This window comes from Aquarana catesbeiana, linkage group LG05 (assembly GCF_042186555.1).
Source record: "Aquarana catesbeiana isolate 2022-GZ linkage group LG05, ASM4218655v1, whole genome shotgun sequence".
In the NCBI taxonomy this organism is placed as follows: Eukaryota; Metazoa; Chordata; class Amphibia; order Anura; family Ranidae; genus Aquarana; species Aquarana catesbeiana.
The window spans coordinates 372,525,451-372,547,735 of record NC_133328.1 but is presented as its reverse complement, the minus strand read 5'-3'; the positions used below and the strand labels follow the sequence as shown (position 1 = coordinate 372,547,735).

Genomic DNA, 22,285 nt, shown 5'->3' with positions numbered 1-22,285 from the left:
TGCATGTACAAAACGGTTTGATAGTATACCTCTTCCCTGTGACAGTAGATGCAAATTCTGTCAATTTGCGTCTTATTGGTACATTATGTTGACAAACAACACATTTCTTACAGGGGTAGAATCCCGTCCAATCATGGAAAAAAGACGGACGCACAGGGGGATTGACAACATTGGGTGCTACATGCCCCTGTAGGGATGGTGCTCCTCTGAAGACGATTTTGGCCTGTTCCGGTAGCAATTTCCCCAATATGTTGTCTTTTCTAAGGATACCCCAGTGTTTTCTCATAATGTTCTTAATTTGTTTATGTTGTATTGAATAAGTAGTCAACATGGCCCATTTGAATGTGGTATCCGGTTCTCTCTCTGGTTTAGTTATAAGGAGGGTGTTCCTATCAGTGTTAATAACTCTCTGAAGTTCAACATCTAAGTCAACCATATTGTATCCTTTATCAAGGAATCTCTGTCTTTGGACCTCCGCTTGAGTGATGAATGTTTCCGTATCTGTACAATTCCTACAAAGCCTGAGGAATTGACTCCGGGGGACTGCATTGAGCCAAGAGCTGTGATGGCAGCTGTCTCTAGGGATAAAGCTATTTCGATCTGTTGACTTGAAATAGGTATTAAATTTGAATTGTCTATTGACAATCCCAATTTCCAAATCTAGAAAATGAATCCCGGTTTCACTAGCTTCATATGTAAGGGAAATCCCCCTATCATTGGAATTAAGGTCCTCAAAGAACTTTTTCAAAGTCTCGAAGGGTACCGCAGATGAAGTCTGATTAGACGAAACGCGTCGGGAGACTCCACTGCCTGCCACAATTTTATTACAAGCGCTTTTTTATCTTGGAAAATGTAAGTGTTTTACCTTTTAATAAATTGGTTATACCAAACGTTATTACACTATATGGCCCCCTTTTTTCTTTATGGGCTATCTTCACCGAGACCACGCTATATGTTGGAGAGTCCCTAGTAAAGTCCTTGATGCAATCCGGACCACATCACTGTTTGGCTGAACTACTCTACTCTATTGCCAGTTGGTAATACAAGCCTTATTAACTCATTAAACATATGTTTGTATGAGTCCAACTTATCTGGTAAGCCTGCATTGCTTCCACGTGGGGGATCCACCATATTTGTTCGTTGTCTCACCAGCTACTCACGTGGTGAACGGAATTATTGTATCCACAGCATGGGACTATATAAAATTTTTCTTTACAACTTGATTCACATCTAACAGATATCTGCTAGGGTATTTCACACTTGGTGTCGTACGAAGTGTGTGACATATGCATTTATCTGTTTCCAATGTTTATGCTGTATGTAACATTACAACTGTATATACTTTCATTATAAGTAGCGCTACACTCTTTATGCACCTGTTTCCTTTACAAATTTCCTGTTTTGTTGTGTGAGCTGCTATCTTAACTGAGTAAGCGCAGAGTTTTTGTTTTTTAATTTACTGCTGTTATTTATTGGAATATACACTGCTGCTACTCTCTCTTTTGTTGTTAAATATTTTCCTTCATGATGGATGTTTTTGATTACCGGGCTTCCCATAAAGTTAATACTGAGGGAGTTTTCATAGCCACTGGGAGTGATACAGAGGTGGGAGGTTAATTTTTGAGGTTGAAAAATGTCATGACCACTGAACTTCATCTACAATGGGATCTGGCATTTTTACAACAGTATATTTCAGAACAGATGGTACCTAGGAGCCTACGATGGGAGGTACAACCCCAACAAGGTGAAACGGATCTAGATTCATGGTTCAAATATTTTAATGATGCAGGTATCAGCTTTCTGAATGTCCTTATCTCTAAGAAAAATAGTAGGCTCCTCTCTCTGGATAGAGAGATTAAAGAGCTGAAGGATAAATTATTAATGCATAAAAACTCCCAAGAATATAGCTCTTTGTCCTCTAATCTCCTAAATCATTTGGAGAAAGAGGATAAGGAACAAAAATACAAGAAACAGAAAAAATATTCCAGAGATGTGGGTGACTATAGAACCAACACAGTTTTTGGGTGGCAAAAACTATTTAATGTCACTCCCTCTATGGAAGCCTCAACAAGTGATATGGAGGTAAATTTACCATCAAATGTACAGGTAGCTCCGACAACTCGGGCCTCTCAACCCAATTTAAATGGGGGTCGGACACCAAGGGGTAGAGAGAAACACAGTGAGGCACCACATTTCTCACAACCCAGAATACGACACTTTAGTCCACAGACCCCTGGACGCCCCTCAAGGGGTAGAGGTAATTATAGGGGGAAACATGGAAATAGGGGTAACTTTAGAGGCAACACTCAGCATTCTAATATACATCTTCATCGTGAATATGAGAATCAGCCTTATTGTGACTATGAGAATCAGCCCCAATACCATTCCCCAATGACACATGAGATACGTCATGACCCCTACTATGGAGAGAGTTCATACTATCGCCTACTCATAATAGATACTCACCACTCAGAGATACATATAACTCTAGCAATAGGAGAGATAATTATGGTGAACCTCCATATGCGCATAATTCCAATGCCTATGAAAATCAGGGTTTTCGCGAGGACCGCCACGCCAAAAAACGAGGTCCAGACCCAAGAGAGGGTGTCAAGGGGGTAGGAGATTACAGAGGAGAAAAGCGAAAAAGAGTTCAGTAGGACAGGGCATATTTAATTTAAGTACTCAATCACTTACTCAAAGTGAAATATCAGTGTTAGACAAAGGCCTCAAATATGCTCCACCAAATAAATTAAATAAGTTTCACACTTTTATAGATATTCACAAATACATCCGTAGGATTAATATTCAAAGGTATTTAGTTACCAATCCTATGAGGATGGACTATCCGGCAACAACTTCAGGAACTGTACATTCAGGACTGTCCAACCCCTCCCTTTTTACCCCCCCTGTCCCCATGGCACCAGCAGTTAAAATTTTCAAGGATCTCGTATTGGAGGACCTTGCAAAATTACCAGAGAAACGCATCCAATATCCCCCAGAACCAAAAGAAGGATTACAGTCTTTGTGTTCGCGGAAAAATATAGTTGTCCGCCCGGCGGACAAAGGGGGGGTATAGTGGTGTTGGACAAAAATAAGTATGAGGAAGAGATGTACCGGATCTTGAGTGAACCGGGTACTTATACCGAACTCCCCAATAATCCCACTAATATTTATAAAAAACGACTCCAGAAACTTGTGACTAAAGGTTATGACCAAAAAATCTTAAATAAGAAAGAAAAAGCATTTATGATACCTAAGGCACCCAGAATTCCCACCATCTATTACTTGCCAAAGATCCACAAAAATCCTGTATGTCCTCCAGGCAGACCTATTGTGAGTGGGATTAATTCCATTACCTCAGGAATAGGCAAATACATAGATTTCTATCTGCAACCTATGGTCAAAAAAACACCCTCCTTTTTAAAAGACACAAGCTCTACGATTAGACTTTTAGAAAGTATAGAATTACAGGATGGCTACATCCTAGCTACGGTGGATGTAGCATCTTTGTATACATGTATACCACATGAAAGAGGGATAGAGGCGGTAAAACATTTCTTGGATCAGGAACAGTCCTTGGCATCCTTTCAGGGTGAATATTTGATAGAGCTCCTGGAATTCGCAACTAAACACAACTATATTTGGTTCAACCAGCGCTACTATCTCCAGCAGCGTGGCGTAGCCATGGGAGCTAAGTTCGCTCCAAGTCTTGCGAATCTTTTTATGGCTAAATGGGAGGAGGATGTCGTCTATGCCCACCATACCACTTCATTGGTGTTGTGGGCGAGGTATATAGACGACATCCTCCTCCTATGGAGTGGGACCTTCGAGACTTTGAAAAAGTTATTTGAGGACCTTAATTCCAATGATAGGGGGATTTCCCTTACATATGAAGCTAGTGAAACCGGGATTCATTTTCTAGATTTGGAAATTGGGATTGTCAATAGACAATTCAAATTTAATACCTATTTCAAGTCAACAGATCGAAATAGCTTTATCCCTAGAGACAGCTGCCATCACAGCTCTTGGCTCAATGCAGTCCCCCGGAGTCAATTCCTCAGGCTTCGTAGGAATTGTACAGATACGGAAACATTCATCACTCAAGCGGATTTCCTAAAACAGAGATTCCTTGATAAAGGATACAATATGGTTGACTTAGATGTTGAACTTCAGAGAGTTATTAACACTGATAGGAACACCCTCCTTATAACTAAACCAGACAGAGAACCGGATACCACATTCAAATGGGCCATGTTGACTACTTATTCAATACAACATAAACAAATTAAAAACATTATGAGAAAACACTGGAGTGTCCTTAGACAAGACAACATATTGGGGAAATTGCTACCGGAACAGGCCAAAATCGTCTTCAGAGGAGCACCATCTCTACAGGGGCATGTAGCACCCAATGTTGTCAATCCCCCTGTGCGTCCGTCTTTTTTCCATGATTGGACGGGATTCTATCCCTGTAAGAAATGTGTTGTTTGTCAACATAATGTACCAATAAGACGCAAATTGACAGAATTTGCATCTACTGTCACAGGGAAGAGGTATACTATCAAACCGTTTTGTACATGCAGCTCTAAGTATGTAGTATACTTAATCGTTTGTCCTTGTGGCAAACAATACGTTGGCCGAACAACTAGAACTTTCACTGTGAGAGTGAGTGAACACATTAGTCTCATCAAAGGTAGGGACTCGAAACATAGTGTTCCTAGACACTATAAACAATTTCATAATAGTAGCCCCGCAGGTCCATTATTTTTGGTGATAGATAAATACACTCCTCCATGGAGGGGTGGGGCCATGACCAGAGGTGTTTCTCGTCTAGAAAAGTTCTGTATACACGAATTACGGTCTCTTCCCCCACAGGGTATGAATATGGAATTAGATATTAATGTCTTTATTAATGAATCATAGGATCCAATTAGCTGGTGGGACCTTTTTCTATTTCTTCTGTAATTCTTATATGTAATTTTTTATGCATTTTTTATGCAGTTTCATCATATGGTATGTTGTACATATATTACTATGCTTCTGGATCACCCAATGAGAATCCCTCTCGGATCTTTATATATATAATTTTTTTTTAATTTAAATTCCCATAACTATCATAAATTTTCACTTTAATTATGGACACTTGGGTCAAATTATTTATTTGACTGGTCACTATTTTGCAACGTCTTTGGTTACACCTATTATAATGCAGACTTTATTTCACATTTATGAGTACAGGTACAATATACTTTCACATTCTATGGAAACCTTATATGTATATGTAATACACTTATAATCAAATTATGATAATACATACACACAATATTCATTTTTTTATATCACTGTAAGTCTTATAATTTAAGACTTCCTTTGTTAATTTTATCACAACTGGCCACTTAAGTTGTTCTGTCTCGGTGTTTCAACATTGAGGCAACACTAAAGGATCACTTCACACACACAAAACTTCTTTTTCTTGTGGGGTCAGTCTGTGCCCATCCCTTGCATACAGTGTTATGTGGATATCACAATATGACACTCCGTTTCCAGGGACGCGCTGTCATGCTGAGCGCACGTGACCACATCGCGCTTGTGACGACATCGCGCCACGTCTCCCTTGGTAAGGGGGCGGGGTATACACGTGACTGACGGCGGCTTCGCTTGCGTTCCATGCAGGCGGAAGACACGGCGGATCGTGATGTTCTTTACGTCATCCGGAACGGACCGCCCAGATCCATCTACTTCCTGCGTATGATCCGGAACGGATCTTCATAGATGGAGTTAAATTATGCCCCTTTTGCTTTACTTATGACACTTTACATGCACCTTCTTTTTTCTAAATACAAGGAGTCTTCTAAATGTTATTCATGTGGGAAAATGACATACATATTACTACTCAGTATTAAGATAGGAGTGCTGGAACGCACACTATACACTAAGAAAGAGGCTTGAAACGCACGCGGGTCTGCCATTTTGGCGATACCCGGAAGTGCACTCAATTAATGGACACGAGCTGGATTCTCATTATGGGGGGTCACAGTGCCTTTATAAAGGAGTATGGCAGCAGTGGTAGGGTACCCCAGATGAAGTCTGATTAGACGAAACGCGTCGGGAGACTCCACTGCCTGCCACAATTTTATTACAAGCGCTTTTTTACCTTGGAAAATGTAAGTGTTTTGCCTTTTAATAAATTGGTTATACCAAATGTTATTACACTATATGGCCCCCTTTTTTTCTTTATGGGCTATCTTCACCGAGACCAAGCTATATGTTGGAGAGTCCCTAGTAAAGTCCTTGATGCAATCCGGACCACATCACTGGCTGAACTACTCTACTCTATTGCCGGTTGGTAATACAAGCCTTATCGACTCATTAAACATATGTTTGTATGAGTCCAACTTATCTGGTAAGCCTGCATTGCTTCCACGTGGGGGATCCACCATATTTGTTCGTTGTCTCACCAGCTACTCACGTGGTGAACGGAATTATTGTATCCACAGCATGGGACTATATAATCTTTTTCTTTACAACTTGATTCACATCTAACAGATATCTGCCAGGGTATTTCACACTTGGTGTCGTACGAAGTGTGTGACATATGCATTTATCTGTTTCCAATGTTTATGCTGTATGTAACATTACAACTGTATGTACTTTCATTATAAGTAGCGCTACACTCTTTATGCACATGTGAGAGTACACCTTGAAGCCCTTAATAAATTCACCTTTATTCACTCTGACGCTGTACACAGATCTATAATTTGATGCCAACAAACAATGCTTGTTTCAACACACACTAAGGTGAGAGTTCTGAGAGACTGATGCTAATAGGAGATCATCTATGAAGACATACATGAACTTTGGCCAGCCCATTTTAGTATTCACTAAGTCACTTTATGCAGTCCTTACTGCTTGAACTGAGCCCTTTACCTATCTATTTCCGAGTTTTCACTTTTATTGCACAAATAGAGAGCTCCTTTATTATATTATATACATTTTATTGTGATGTCATTTATTGCTATGCACTTTATATACGTTTAAGTCACTTTATTATGTGTGAATAGATTTGACCGCGCGAGATCACTTTTATCTTACATTATGTTACTGGTCGATTAATCGATTATGAAAATAGTAATCGATTAATTTCATAACTGATTAGTTGTTTTGGCCCTAATAGGCACAAATTCCCACCAACACACCCCACACTCTTGTGGCAAGCGAAGAGTGGAGGCTGTTATAACCACAAAGAGGTGTTATCTTTATATCAATGCCTATGTTTTGGAGATGTACAAACAAGCTCATACAGATGTCCACAAACCTTCCATGTAGTTAATTAGTGGAAACTTACATGCTCAAAGTGTCCAGTGTCAACATAGCAGAAGATGGAAACCTCTCATTTAATTAGCTTTCTTCTATATGAAGTATGTCTGACTCATAGAAGATATATTACCTGCATCAAGTCTACAGCATCTTTTGCATCTCTTTCAAAAAAGTCCATAGGATAGTCTCGATATGGTGGAATGGAGAGTCCATATCCTCGAGGGTCCCATGCAATTAGTGTAAAAGCATTTTTATTAAGTTGTTTAAGCTGAGGTTGAAAGTCTGTCTGACCGCTACCTGTGTAAAAAAAGTACAAGAACACTAAACAAAATATTACGGTTGGTTGGTTACGATGTTACAAACAAAATTTACAATTTACATTTTAATAGCTGAAGTCCAGGCAGATATGTATTCCTTGAATGATCAAATGTATTACTACATACAGCAAGTATAATATCTTAAAGTACAGCAGGAGATGACAATACCATCACCAGGACCTTACTGACAGGAGGAGGAAGCAAAGTAAGAAAAGTAATGAATTCATCCAGCATTAGCTGTGCAGCAGTACAAAAACTTAATTGCTTAACTACACGGAAGAAACACAAAGTCATTAACCTAGCCGTGTTGTCTTTCTGACGGCTTGTAGTTCTCAATGAAATGTAAGGGCGATGCCAAACCCTGGCAGGTGTCGCAGACTCAAACAAGACGTGGAGTCTAAGCACCTGGTGAAAATGTTTTTTGCTGTGCGATGGGACCAGGTTGCGACCCTCAGTATTGTCCCATCAAGAGGTGAGCGGGGACAGGAAGGCTACAGTTAGGAGACAGCACACTAAACTTTAGGCAAAGGTGTAATTAGATCCAGGAAGAGGTCTTGAGCAGGCGGCAGGCAAGAGAGTGGTCAGGTCCAGGCAAAAGTTGTGTGCAAGCAGCCGGCAAGAGTATGGTCAAGTTAAAGCAGAGGTCATGAGCCGTCAAGAGGTTAGGTCAACACGGGCCAACAACAAAACAAGTAATCAGAAGTACAATACAACTCTTTTGCATAAAGAAGGGTAGCTGGCAAATAAACACATCACCAACCCCTTCCAAGGCAGATGCTTAAATTCGCCTGTTCCCACAATGCAGTAAGGCTCTGTTTCCACTAGTGCGACTTTTCATGCGACTTGGGACTGAAAAGTCGCATGACAAATTGTTTCCCATGATTTCCAATGAGTACCGTTCATATCTGTGCGACTTCAAGTCGCAGCGACTTCAAAGTAGTCCCTGCACTACTTTGGTCCCACTTTGATGCGACTTGAGGTCTATAGATACAGGCATTGCTTCAAATCGCGGTAAAAAGTCGCGGTAAAATCGCGGTAAAAAATCGCGGCAAAATCGCGCGACTTTGGGGACGCACTAGTGGAAACCTAGCCTTAGTGTGAGCGAAGCCTGAAAGTCCTGGCAGGGATTCTGAAAGTAGGAGTTCTGAAGGTGCTGGTGGACCTAAAGGTAGTAATACCTGTATTATTTGCTCATAAAGGTGCGTATAAAGCAATTTCTTGTCTTATATATAAAAATCAATTGCAGAGTAATTTTCCCTACTTTGTTCAAAATCTGTAATGATTTTTATTAAACACCAGTTTTATAACTGTGAGCAGCTACAAAAACGGTAGCTGCTGACTTTTAATAAAGAGACACTCACCTGTCCCAGGATCCAGCGATGTGCTAATCCCAGCTGTTCCTTCCATCTGTGTTCTGTCCCTGACTCCGGCATCTCAGTGGTGGGTACCTGGCTGTGACAGCTTGTGGCTTCAAAGCCAGGTGCCCACTGTGCATTCGCAAGTGCGCTGCACATTGTGAATGGACCTGCAACTTGTCCCAGAAGACTGTGGGGAGGGAAGGGGGAGGAGAACTCGGTCGGATTGCCTAGGCGGTTAGAGCGGAAGTGGGAGCGGGTACATGTCAAAACCAGGTCCCCCCCCCAAAAAAAGTGCCATTATGTAAAAAGAGGGGAGGAGGCCTTGAAGAGGAGTTTTTCCTTTTGGATGGAGCTCCACTTTAAGTAGTTCAGTAAAAAAAATAAAGAAACACAAACTAAAAAAAAAAAATTCACTTCATCTTTAAAGTACATGCACATACCCTATGTTTTATTCGTTCACAAATCCTGCAGGTACGAAAAATCCCTCTTGAACTAGAAGAAATCCAGTGTGCACCTAACTTCCTCTTTGTGCTAACAACACTCAACCCCACAATCCCAAACTGTGTGGTCAGCCATGCCAAATTCTTTCAATTTGGCAGAATTCCTCCAACCTCTCCTCATCCCTTTAACATATGGAGAAGGAGTTCCGTAGTCTTTTGGGGGAGAACTGGGGTAAGGCTAATAGCACTGGGACACTTGGGATTTTTGTACAACAGAGGCAGAGTTGTCAGATCAAACAGGAAGTTAAGAGTTTGCTGATTTTCTTACAGGATCAACAGGTAGTTAGTTTTCTATACTTGCAGAGTTTATATAAACACACAACACAGGAAAATGTGTATGTATTGCAGAGATGTAGTGAATATATTCTACCTTTTATATTGCCCATTCACTTTAAAAAAGATGATCTCTGCAATAATCCATTTCCTATGTGGAATGGTACACTACCACAAGAAAATCTATCTACCAACTACGAGGTTCTTTCCCCCTCCTTTAGGTTGCTCCATTTTGCCAACTGTGGGCTCATGCTTGGTGTACAGGTTTCTCTGTTTATTTGCACCTCCTTACCTCCTCCTATCCTTTGTCACTGTTGTTCTACTTGCAGTTTATTTGCATTTACACATCTCAAGTCCCTGTTCTCTGTACCGTGGGAACATAGCCTCAAAGGTCCTTCTATCTATGCTTCCTTCTTTGATAGCAGTTCCATGTACATTTATTATATGTATATATATGCACAAGGCATACAGACTAAACAACTGAAGTTCTGATTTTTTTTATGCCTCCATATTTTAGTCCTTTTATTCTGGACTGCTGTTTGTAGTAGCACTGATTCGTATGCACTATTGTAAACTGAAAAATCCAATACCTATATATATAGCACCATACCTAGTACTCCAGGCAGTAACAGGACTCCATGAGCACCGCCACCCGTGCGCTGGTAATGTATATTGACACCATTTATTTGCACTCTTTCCGAAGTGACTGAAGTACTGTAGGGAGACATATTTCTGTCAAAACACAGTTAATAAAGTATATCCTCATTCACTTTTGCAATAAATCCCAAAACGCGATGTAAGTAATCAGAGAAGAACACATTGCAGATGGAGGACACAAATCATAGAAAACTTTTTCATTAAGCCAGCCATAGATTAGATAGGTTTTAATCCCAGCGGGTTCAGCAGGGACCCGCCAAGATTCGAACCTTGTAATGGTTTGACTCTGGTACAACCAGTATGTTGGATTTTTGCATGCAATTATTGCCAGTGGCTATAGCCGCTATCAATAATCACTGTGTTCTCCCTGCAGGGATGGCCCCCCATGGCCCCCACTGGGAGAACACAATAGCTCCATGGGAGGAATTCCCCTATCAACACTCACTGTATTGATGGGGGAATCAAAGGATTTTCTTTCCGTGGTAAAATCGCTGCAAAATCAGTGAAAGCTCCTCTTCTTTACTCCCCTCCCCTTACCACTCCTACCCGACCCCTCAGCTCTCCCCTTTTCCCCTCCCCCTTTATTTTTTTGCTTCTTTTTCTTTCTCTCCCCCTTTTTTTCCTTCTTCTCAAGAAGCCACCAAGCATACCATGATTTAAATTGCTGAAATACAGCTCCCTTCAGAGGCATTAAAAAAGGAAAACGGATCCGAAAGTAAGGTCTTATATTGGCATGTGGCGGGGCCATCCGCTGACGTCACCCAGAGCCCCACCCATTTGTGACGTCACCACCCAGGGCATGATGGGGCGATGACGCCACAGGGGGTGGGACCTCCGAATGATGTCAGTGGATGGCCCTGCCCCATGCCAACATAAGTCATTGCACCTGGCGGACCCAGCATTACATGGGGAGATCGCGTCATATCAACATCGGAAGAAGAACAGAGGGAAAAGACCCGTCAAAAGAGCGAGAAGACAGCAGAGAGCGAAGACAGGGCAGAGAGAAGAACCAGAGAGAGAGAAGGATCCGCAGAGGGAGAAGATGTTGCCAGAAGAGGGAGAAGAGCCAGAGAGGGGAGAAGAAATCGGAAGAGACCCCGGAGCTGCCTTAATAAAATACTTTAAAAAACCTGTGTATTGTGTTTATTTTTGACACTTTTTTGGTAAATGGGTACGGGTACACTGTACCCCATACACATTCACATAGGGTGGGGTTTCCAAGATCTGGGGGCCCCCTTGTTAAGGGGGGCTTCCAGATTCTGATAAGCCCCCACCTGCAGACCCCAACAAGCACCTGGCCAGGGTTGTCAGGAAGAGGCCCTTGTCCTCATCAACATGGGGACAATGTTGATGAAAGCACCCACCCCCCCATGTTGAGGGCATGTGGCCTGGAATGGTCCAGGGGGGGCGCTCGCTCACCCCCCCCTTTCCTGACCTGCCGGGCTGCGTGCTCGGATAAGGGTCTGGTATGGATTCTGGGGGGACCCCATGCCATTGTTATTGGTGTGGGGGTTCCCCTTAAAATCCATATCAGACCGAAGGGTCTGGTATCATCCTGGGAGGAACCCCATGCCAATTTTTTTTTTTGTTTCATTTTGGCGGGGGTTCCCCTTCAAGATCCTCAGCACACAAATCGCTCCGCAAGTCGGATCATCATGATTCGACTTCTGGTGTGACTTCTATTCAAATCAATGGGCTCCCATAGCAAACCATTAATTTTGAATAGAGGCAGAGAAATGCAGCTAAAAGCTAGCATAGGCGCATTGACGTCAATGCAAAACGCTGATGAAATCAAGTTTTTAACGCCGCTTTTTTCCTGTCGTGGGTACTAGCTTTACAGCTTGTTTTTAACCAGTTCAATACAGGGCATTCCCCCCCCCCTTCCTGCCCAAGCCAATTTTCAGTTTTCAGCGCTGTAGCAATTTGAATGACGATTGTGCGGTCATGTAACACTGTACCTAAATGAAATTTTTATAATTTTTTCCCCCACAAATAAAGCTTTCTTTTGGTGGTATTTGATCATCTCTGCGGTTTTTATTTTTTGCGCTATAAACAAAAGAAGAGTGAAAAGTTTGAAAAAAACACAATATTTTTTACTTTTTGCTATAATAAATATCACAATTTTTTTTAAAAAAATAAATTTTTTCCTCGGTTTAGGCCGATATGTATTCTTCTACATGTTTTTGGTAAAAAAAAAATCACAATAAGCGTATATTGATTGGTTTGCGCAAAAGTTATAGGGGATAGTTTTATGGCATTTTTATTATTTTTCAAATTTTTTACTAGTAATGGCGGCGATCTGCGATTTTTATTGTGACTGCGACATTGCAGCGGACATATCGGACACTTTTGACACCATTTTGGGACCACTGACATTTATACAGCGATCAATGCTATACAAATGCACTGATTACTCTATAAATGTTACTGGCAGGGAAGGGGTTAACACTAGGGGGTGATCGAGGGGTTAATTGTGTTACCTAGGGAGTCATTCTAACTGTAGGGGGAGGGGACTGACAAGGGGAGGAGACCAATCGGTGTTCCTCTGTACTGGGAACACATGATCGGTCTCCTCTCACCTGACAGGAGGAACACACAGATCCACGGTCCTGCTCTGTTAACGGCAATCGCGGGTGCCCGGCGGACACGTGCATCGGCTCCTGAGTGACACAGCTGCAGTGCGCGCGCACCCCCCAGACGGCCGGGAAGCCCAGGACGTCATTTGACACCCACCCAGGATGGGAGATCCCTCCTGCGGATGTCATATGATAATGGGCGGGATGGGAAGTGGTTAATAATGCCCATGGGCATGAGGCCTTATTTTTATTCTTTTTTTCCCTAGACCACGGGTCTCTAAACTTTCCAAACAAAGGACCAGTTTACTGTCCTTCAGACTTTGAAGCAGAACTGTGGCCAGTGTGAGTAGAAAATGCCCTGGCATCAATAGGAGTAAAGAATGCCCCATCATTGGTATTAGTGGGAGAAACAGTGACACCTTTTTGGCATCAGGGGAAGGAACAGTACCCCATCATTGGTGTCAGTGGGAAAAACAGTGCCCTACTGTGGTATCAGTGGAAGGAATACTGCCCCATCATTGGACTCAGTGAGAGAAATGGTGCCTCATTGTCGCTGTCAGTGGGAGAAATGGTGCAGGAATGGTGGCCCATTATTGTTGTCAGTGGGAGGAATGGTGCCCCATTTTTGGTGTCAGTGGGAAGAATGGTACCCCATTTTTGGTGACAGTGGCAGGAATTATACCCCATTGTTGGTGTCATTGGGATGAATGGTGCCCCATTTTTGGTGTCAGTGGAAGAATGGTACCCCATTTTTGGTGACAGTGGCAGGAATTATACCCCATTGTTGGTGTCATTGGGATGAATGGTGCCTTGCATCAATGGGAGAAATTGTGCCCCAAGGATAAAGGCAAACAAAGGGCTGCAGTTTGGAGACCACTGCCCGAGACTGTCAGGACCTCCCTAATACAGGTTCCCCCTATTTTTTAAAACAATTTGGATACAGCCCCCTGAGATCACCCATTCCTACCGGGGACAATTTCGCTTTCAAGTCCTTGTCATTACTCCCTACCCTCCCACAACACATGACTCACTCATAGTCCACCCAAGCTAGAGAAAACAGGACACTCTTGGGTCTCTCCACATGGCGGCTATTTAAGGTCCTGCAGCGAGCACCAGGGGTTCCTGCTGGACTCTTGGACTGCTGTGGGGGGAGATTGGGAGTCCATTTGAGCTATTTCCCAGGTCTACTCAACTGTCCATCCACAGTAATATCCTCTTGTTTTTTTTGGAACTGAGATATTTTGAGTTTTTTTGTCTAGTTATTTACGGTTTGTTAACGTACTCTTCCATATACAACAAATACTTTGTATACTGCTGACAATTCTGATCTTTTGGCTGTACGTCTGTTGGAAGTATGCTATGGATTTCTTTATGTATATACTCTCTGCATTTCTTTATGTATATACCTGTTGTATTTGTGAAGCAATTTCAATAAAAAAAAAAAGGAAAAAAAAAAGCAAACCGATCTGAATGCTGCATTTTTGTTTGGGGTTCCAACACTAAGCTCTGCAGGGGGTCTAAAAAATTAGTTTGTTTCAGGGAGTCCAGGAAACCCTGTGTACACCTGAAATGAGAGCAAAGCATATTAATCATCCACAAATAAAAGATCACAGCTCCCTCTATTGTAAACTAAGCTGTAATAAGTCTTTTCAGCCTGCGTAAGCCATGGCTTCCAGTGCAGTTACTATCTGTTACTGGGCATTACAGGATAGTCCCCATTTGTTATGAAGAGGTGCAGGGTCTTTACCAGAGAGGTGCAGCAAGCCTGTGAGGTAATGCAATCCTCAGTGTACAGCGCAGGAGCTGATCAGTAGAACGCTGCAGTACACACGACAAAGCCATGTTCTTGTAGCACTTCTCTCTTCTTATATATTAAACTGACACACTTCCTGTATAACACAACCTCTTATTACTAATCACTGCCCCCTACAGGTAACTCATATACAGTACTGTATCTGTACTAAACCACTGAGCCAGTCTCCTCACCTTCTGCAGAGAGTGCCTGTCATGAATTCCATGAGTTCAGGGTCTCTGCTACTAAGAACCACTAATGCCGCGTACACACGGTCGGATTTTTCGTCTACAAAAGTCCGACGAACGCCGACGGACCAAAGCCGGCTGACAATCCGATCGTGTGTGGGCTTCCCCGGACTTTCGACGGACTTTTCCAGCCACAAATCTGACGGACTTTAGATTTAGAACATGCTTCAAATCTTTACGTCGTAACTCCACCGGACCCAGAAATCCGCTCGTCTGTATGCTAGTCCAACGGACAAAAACCCACACTAGGGCAGCTATTGGCTACTGGCTATCAACTTCCTTATTTTAGTCCAGTGTACGTCATCACGTACGAATCCGTCGGACTTTTGTGTGATCGTATGTAGGCAAGTCCGTTCATTAGAAAGTCTGCCGCAAGTCCGCCAAAAGTCCGTCGAAAGTCTGTCGGACGGGCTGTCGGACTTTTGTAGCCGAAAAGTCCGACCGTGTGTACGCGGCATAAGACATGTACAGGCTCCTTTTCCCTATGTTTTAAAGTGTACAAAATGTGACAGACTATTAACAAAAAATAAGTAACAGATATTTGTTAGCTTTAGGTTTAAAGTGATTCTAAAGTAAGGTGACCAGATTTTCAAAATGAAATCTGGGGACATATTTTTTATTTTATTGGCAAATGGCAAAATATTTTCTAAACATATTTTCCTCAAATTATATATGCAGTGTATGTGGTATGTGTTTATGGAATTATTGCATGATATATACATTATTTCTCACATTTCGTCCATGAGATTAAAAAAAAAGAAAGATACTTCTTACCACCGTCCAGAGCAGCACTGTGTACATTATAGGCCTCCTCTCAGACCACCGTCCAGAGCACTGTGTACATTACAGACCTCCTCTCAGACCACCGTCCAGAGCACTGTGTACATTACAGGCCTCCTCTCAGACCACTGTGTACATTACAGGCCTCCTCTCAGGCCACCACCCAAAACACTGTGTACATTACAGGCCTCCTCTCAGACCACCGTCCAGAGCACTGTGTACATTACAGGCCTCCTCTTAGACCACCACCCAGAACACTGTGTACATTACAGGCCTCCTCTCAGACCACCACCCAGAACACTGTGTACATTACAGACCTCAACTCAGACCACCGCCCAGAGCACTGTGTATATTACAGGTCTCCCCTCATACCACCGTCCAGAGCACTGTGTACATTACAGGCCTCCCCTCATACCACCGTCCAGAGCACTGTGTATATTACAGGCCTCCCTTCATACCACCGTCCAGAGCACTGTGTACATTACAGGTTTCCCATCATACCACTGTCCAGAGCATGGTGTACATTACAGGCCTCCTCTCAGACCACTGTGTACATTACAGGTCTCCCCTCATACCACCGTCCAGAGCACTGTGTACATTACAGGTCTCCCCTCATACCACCGTCCAGAGTACTGTGTACATTACAGGTCTCCCCTCATACCACCATCCAGAGCACTGTGTACATTACGGACCTCCTCTTAGACCACCGCCCAGAGCACTGTGTACATTACAGGTCTCCCCTCATACCACCGTCCAGAGCACTGTGTACATTACAGGTTTCCCCTCATACCACTGTCCAGAGCACTGTGTACATTACAGGTCTCCCATCATACCACTGTCCAGAGCACTGTGTACATTACAGGCCTCCTCTCAGAGCACTGTGTACATTACAGGTCTCCCCTCATACCACCGTCCAGAGCACTGTGTACATTACAGGTCTCCCCTCATACCACTGTCCAGAGCACTTTGTACATTACAGGCCTCCTCTCAGACCACCGTGTACATTACAAGTCTCCTCTCATACCACCATCCAGAGCACAGTGTAGGCCCCAGTCTGCACAATTCCCCACCAGTAAGCACAATCCTCCCCCAGTCTGCACATTCCCCCCCTCAGTCTGCATAATCCCTCCCAGTCAGCACAACCCCCCTAGTCAGCACAATCCCCCCCCCCAGTCAGCACCATACCCCCAAGTCTGCACAATCCCCCCCAGTCAGCACCATATCGCCTCAGTCACTACAATCCCCCCCAGTCAACTCCCCAGTCACCACCATATCCCCCCCAGTCAGCACAATCCCCCCCATGTCTGCACAACCCCCCCAGTCAGCACCATATCCCCACAGTCAGCACAATCCCCCCCCAGTCAGCACAACCCCCCCAATAAGCACAACCCCCCCAATGAGCACAATCCCCCCCAATCAGCATAACCCCCCCAGACTGCACAATCCCCCTAGTCAGCACAATCCCTCCCCCCAGTCTGCACAATCCCCCCCCCAGTCAGCACAATATCCCCCAGTGGGCACAATCCACCCCCCCCCAGTCAGCACCATATCCACCCAGTCAGCACATTCCCTTCCAAGTCAGCGCAAAATCCCCCCCTAATCACCACAACCCCCCTAATCAGCACAATTCCCCCCCCAATCAGCATAACCCCCCCAGCCTGCACAATCCCCCCCCAGTCAGCACAACCCCCCCCAATCAGCACAATTCCCCCCAAACAGCATACCCCCCCCCCAGTCTGCACAATCTCACCCCCCCAGTCAGCACAATCCCCCCCCAGTCAGCACCATATCCTCCCAGTCAGCACAATCCTCCCCCCATTCAGCACAGGGGGAGAACGAAATGAGAAGGGAAAGAGGCAAAGCAAAGAGGTCTGGTGAGAGAGGAGAGCTGTTCGTGGAGAGGATGGCTCACTCACCAATTATGCCTCCCCTCTCAGGCTGGTTTTCACAGGTAGGTTGAGCACAGTGTATGCATTGCATGCAGGAGGCTGGAGTGTGGGAGGGGTTGGGTGGACACCAATTTGAGGTGGAGTGTCTGATTGGACAGGCGGCGGAGTTAGGGAGGAGCCAGGAAGTGCTGATGGGATGGGCTGTTGCCGATACAGCCCAACTCCTGGGTGGCCGGCCTGGAGCTAAAATGCGGATGCTCCTGAGACAGAGCAACTGAAAATAGTACCATGGCTGCTACGGCGCCAATCCGTGGACAAAACCGGGGACAAATTCGGTCCGGGGAGAGCGTCCCCAATCCGGGGACTGTCACTGGAAAATGGGGACGTCTGGTCAGCCTATTCTAAAGGCTATTTTTTTGTTAATAATAAACATATCATATCTACCTCCTCTGTGCAATGGTTTTGCACAGAGCAGCCCTGATCCTCCCCTTTTCGGGTCCCCTGCCAGCGCTCCTGGCTCCTCCCCCCTGCTAAGTGCCCCCATAGCAAGCGGTTTGCTATGGGGGCACTCGTGCATGCTCGCTCCAAAGCGCAACTTGGCCTTGCTCTCCGCTCTCCTCCCTGGTTGTGATTAACAGCAGCAGGAGCCAATGGCTCCCACTGCTGCCTCTCTGCCCAATGAGGAGAGGAAGAGCTGTTGCTCTTGTGCACGGCACTAGATAAAGATCAGGCTTAGGGGGAGCTGCATGCAGAAGGTTTTTCACCTTAAAGTGATAACAAAGTCTTGTTTGTTTTTTTGGGGAAAAATAACAAACATGTCATGCTTGCCTGCTCCATGTAGTGGTTTCGCACAGAGCAGCCCAGATCCTCCTCTTCTCGGGTCCCTCTTCGGTTCTCCTGCCCCTCCCCCACTATTGAGTGCACCCACAGCAAGCAGCTTGCTATGGGGGCACCTGAGCCAAGCCGCAGCTCCCTGTGTCCATTCAGACACAGAGCCCTGACCCAGCCCCCTCTCTCTCCTCATTGGCTCACTGACTTTGATTGACAGCAGTGGGAGCCAATGGCACTTTGCGGCTGTCTCAGCCAATGAGGGGGGAGAGGCCAGGACAACCGAGTCTCTCGTGCAACATTGCTGAAACGGAGGAGGCTCAGATAAGTATTAGGGGGCTGCTGCACACAGAAGGTTTTTTTTTATCTTAATGCACAGAATGCATTATGATAAAAAAAACCTCCTGCCTTTACAACACCTTTTAATACATCAAATCACTTTAATAATGAATACAATCATAAAATAATAAATAAGCATTTCTTTCTTTTAATATTGATGATTATGGCTTACAACTAGTGAAAACCCAAAATTCTGTATCTCAGAAAATTAGATTATTATATAAGACCAATTTAAAAAAGGATTTTTAATACAGAGATGTTGCTTACTGAAAAGCATGTCCATGTACAGTATAGTATGCACTATACCAATACTTGGTCGGGGCTCCTTTTGCATGAATTACTGCATCAATGCGGCATGGCATGGAGGCGATCAGCCCGTGGCCCTGCTGAGGTGTTATGGAAGCCCAGGTTTCTTTGATAGTGGCCTTCAGCTCATCTGCATTGTTGGGTCTGGTGTCTCTAATCTTCCGCTTGACAATACCCCACAGATTTTCTATGGGGTTTAGGTCAGGCAAGTTTGCTGGCCAATCAAGCACAGTGATGCTATCATCATTAAACAAGGTATTGGTACCTTTGGCAGTTCGGGCAGGTGCCAAGTCCTGCTGGAAAATGAAATCAGCATCTTCATAAAGCTGGTCAGCAGAGGGAAGCATGAAGTGCTCTAGAATTTAATGTTAAAGGGCTGCACTGACTTTGGACTTGATAAAACACAGTGGACCAACACCGGCAGATGACATAGTACTTGGTTTCCCCCAGGTCTTATATGCAATGCTATAGTGCCTGGCCACCACGCCAGGGCAGGCGCAAACTGAGCAAAGCAAACAGGTACTTGCGGTTAGCAGACAGGTAGCATGGTTCTATGACAGTCTGAGTAAAAGGCAGGCTGAGTTCAGGGAATAGTCCAAAATCCAATACAATGTCATACACAGGGAAATCCAATCTAGCAGAGCAGGGCAGACAGACAGGGGGCTTGATCAGGAATAACACACGTATCAATCTCTATCACAAGCACACGAGTGTAGGTTTGGCTTGCTTATAACAGGTATGATTTCTACCCAGAGTCTGATCACATTAATAACATTGCAGGTGGACAGACAGACAAGAAGAGTGCCATAGCTAAAACCCCGGATGCTGGAGCGAGGAGCAGGAGCACTAGATGCTCCTGACATTACCCACCTCTGAGGAGGGGCCCCTGGACCCTTAAAGATGAGCTGGACATCCAGCACAGGACCGTCAGACTGGGCAGAGGTCAGTGAATCCGCAAGGTCAGGTTGGTTAGCAGGTGACGTGTCACAGGAGTCAAGCCAGATAGCTGAAACACAAGCAGATTGAAGAGAGGCTTGAAAAAATGATTGAAAGCCCCACCTGGCCGAATGATGCAGTCTATCCAAAGGATTGATTGAACTTCTTAGACAGGTTTGAAAGGATGTAGTAGAAGGGCGCGGCCAGGTTCCAGAAAGTCCCGAATAAGAAAAAGCAGACTCAATGGGCATGGGCTGAACCGGGATAACTGGTTCAGAGGCAGACTGGACTGCATCACCAGGTGTAGCGGCTGACTGCACCGCATCGCCAGGTGTAGCGGCAGTAGGCCTTGAGGATAAGTTAGCCTAGATATGCATTCAAGGGAGTTTAGGGACAGGCAAAGGTAGGGGTAATCGAGGGAACTTGACTTCTCAGGACTTAGAGGAAGTTTCCAAACAGGACTCAAGGCTGGGAGACAGCAGGTAAGTTTGGCTTCTAGGAGTAGAAGATTCAGGCTGTGGCAATTGGCAGGAGAGGTGACCTGTAGGGAATTCAATAAACTGGCACATGGTTATGCAAACTGGAGTCACACTTGGAAAAATTGTCATTATCAGGATCCCAATAATAGGCATGACAATCGCTATTATTGTCCCTCCTGTCCTGACCAACCTGGTCTCTGCATCAGGGACTGTTTCTGTCGCTACCACACCCTAGTGGAGTATTAGCATAGGGTACAACATGGCACAGTCCTATGGCACACTTTCAAACAGGGTCTCGAAAGATGAGATGGCCATCGCATTTTGAGAGACCCGAACTTGGAACCTTTACAGTTACAAATAAAGTGTAATAAAAAAAAATATAAAATGAAAAAGCCAAAAATAGTTGTTTTATTGTTCTCTCTCTATTGTTCTGCTCTGTTTTACTGTATTTTGTGCTTAACTGTAATGTTTTATTGTTACTGTGTTTTATCATGTTTGCTTTGCAGGTATGTCATTCTACTGTTATACTGTACATATACTGTACATTTAATGACTTCGGTTTCGCCGTATATAAACAGCACCATTGGGAAATAGGGAAAGCATCTTATCACACCGATCTTGGTGTGGTCAGATGTTTTAAGGGCTGAGGAGAGATCTGGAGTCTAATAGGCCCAACATTTTTCAAAAAAGAGTACCTTTCACTACATATTGCTATCATAGGGGATATTTACATTCCCTGTGATAACAATGAAAATGATAAAAAAATAAATAAAAAAAATTAAAGCACCCCTGTCCCCCCATGCATGGCGAATGGAAGCATCAGTCTTGTGTCATATGTAAACAGGAATTGCACCATGCATGTGAGGTATCACCGCGAACGTCAGATCGAGGGCAGTCATTCTAGCAGTAGACCTTCTCTGTAAATCTAAAGTGGTAACCTGTAAAGGCTTTTAAAAATGTATATAGTTTGTCGCCGCTGCACGGGTGTCCGTAATTTTAAAGCATGTCCTGTTTGGTATCTATGTACTCGGCATAAGATCATATTTTATATTTCACCAAACATTTGGGCAATATAGTGTGTTTTTGTGCATTAAAATGCAAAAGGTGTTTTTTTCCCCAAAGAATTGTGTTTGAAAAAACGCTGCGCAAATTCTTTGTGAAAAAAAAAATTGCAACACCCACCATTTTAATCTGTAGGGCCTCTGCTTTAAAAAAATATATAATGTTTGGGGGTTCAAATTAATTTTCTAGCAAAAAAAAAATATTTTTTCGCAGCTAGACTCCCAAAAGGTCTCACACGTGTGGTATCTCTGTACTCAGGAGAAGCAGCAGAATGTATTTTGGGGTGTCATTTCTCATATACCCATGGCATGTTTGAGCAATATATCATTTAGTGACAACTTTGTGTAAAAGAAAAAAAAAATTGTAATTTTCCTGAAACTTGTGGCAAAATATTAAATATTCCATGGACTCAACATGCATCTCAGCAAATAGCTTGGGGTGTCTACTTACCAAAAAGGGGTCATTTGGGGGAGTTTTGTGCTATCTTGACATTTCATGGCCTCCGAAACTGTGATAGGTAGTGAGGAGTGAAGTCAAAAATTTACTCCCTTAGAAACCCTGAAGGCAGTAATTGGTTTTCAGGGTCCTGTAGGTATCTAGATTCCCAAAAAGTCTCTCATATGTG

The 22,285-nt window shown here is 43.9% G+C and overlaps 1 protein-coding gene across 1 annotated transcript in view; it reads right to left on the bottom strand.

Moving 5' to 3' along the window:
• The window catches only part of LOC141144882 (valacyclovir hydrolase-like), a 72,255-nt gene extending 57,349 nt beyond the window's left edge, over positions 1–14,906 (bottom strand). The window contains exons 1-3 of the mRNA XM_073630969.1: positions 14,749–14,906; positions 10,379–10,482; positions 7,451–7,617 (exon numbers count right to left, since the gene is read on the bottom strand). Of these exons, the coding sequence (XP_073487070.1) occupies positions 7,451–7,617; positions 10,379–10,482; positions 14,749–14,843 (366 nt within the window). The 5' untranslated portion in view covers positions 14,844–14,906. The remainder of the gene's footprint in view (positions 1–7,450; positions 7,618–10,378; positions 10,483–14,748) is intronic.
• Between the last annotated feature and the right edge of the window lie 7,379 nt (positions 14,907–22,285).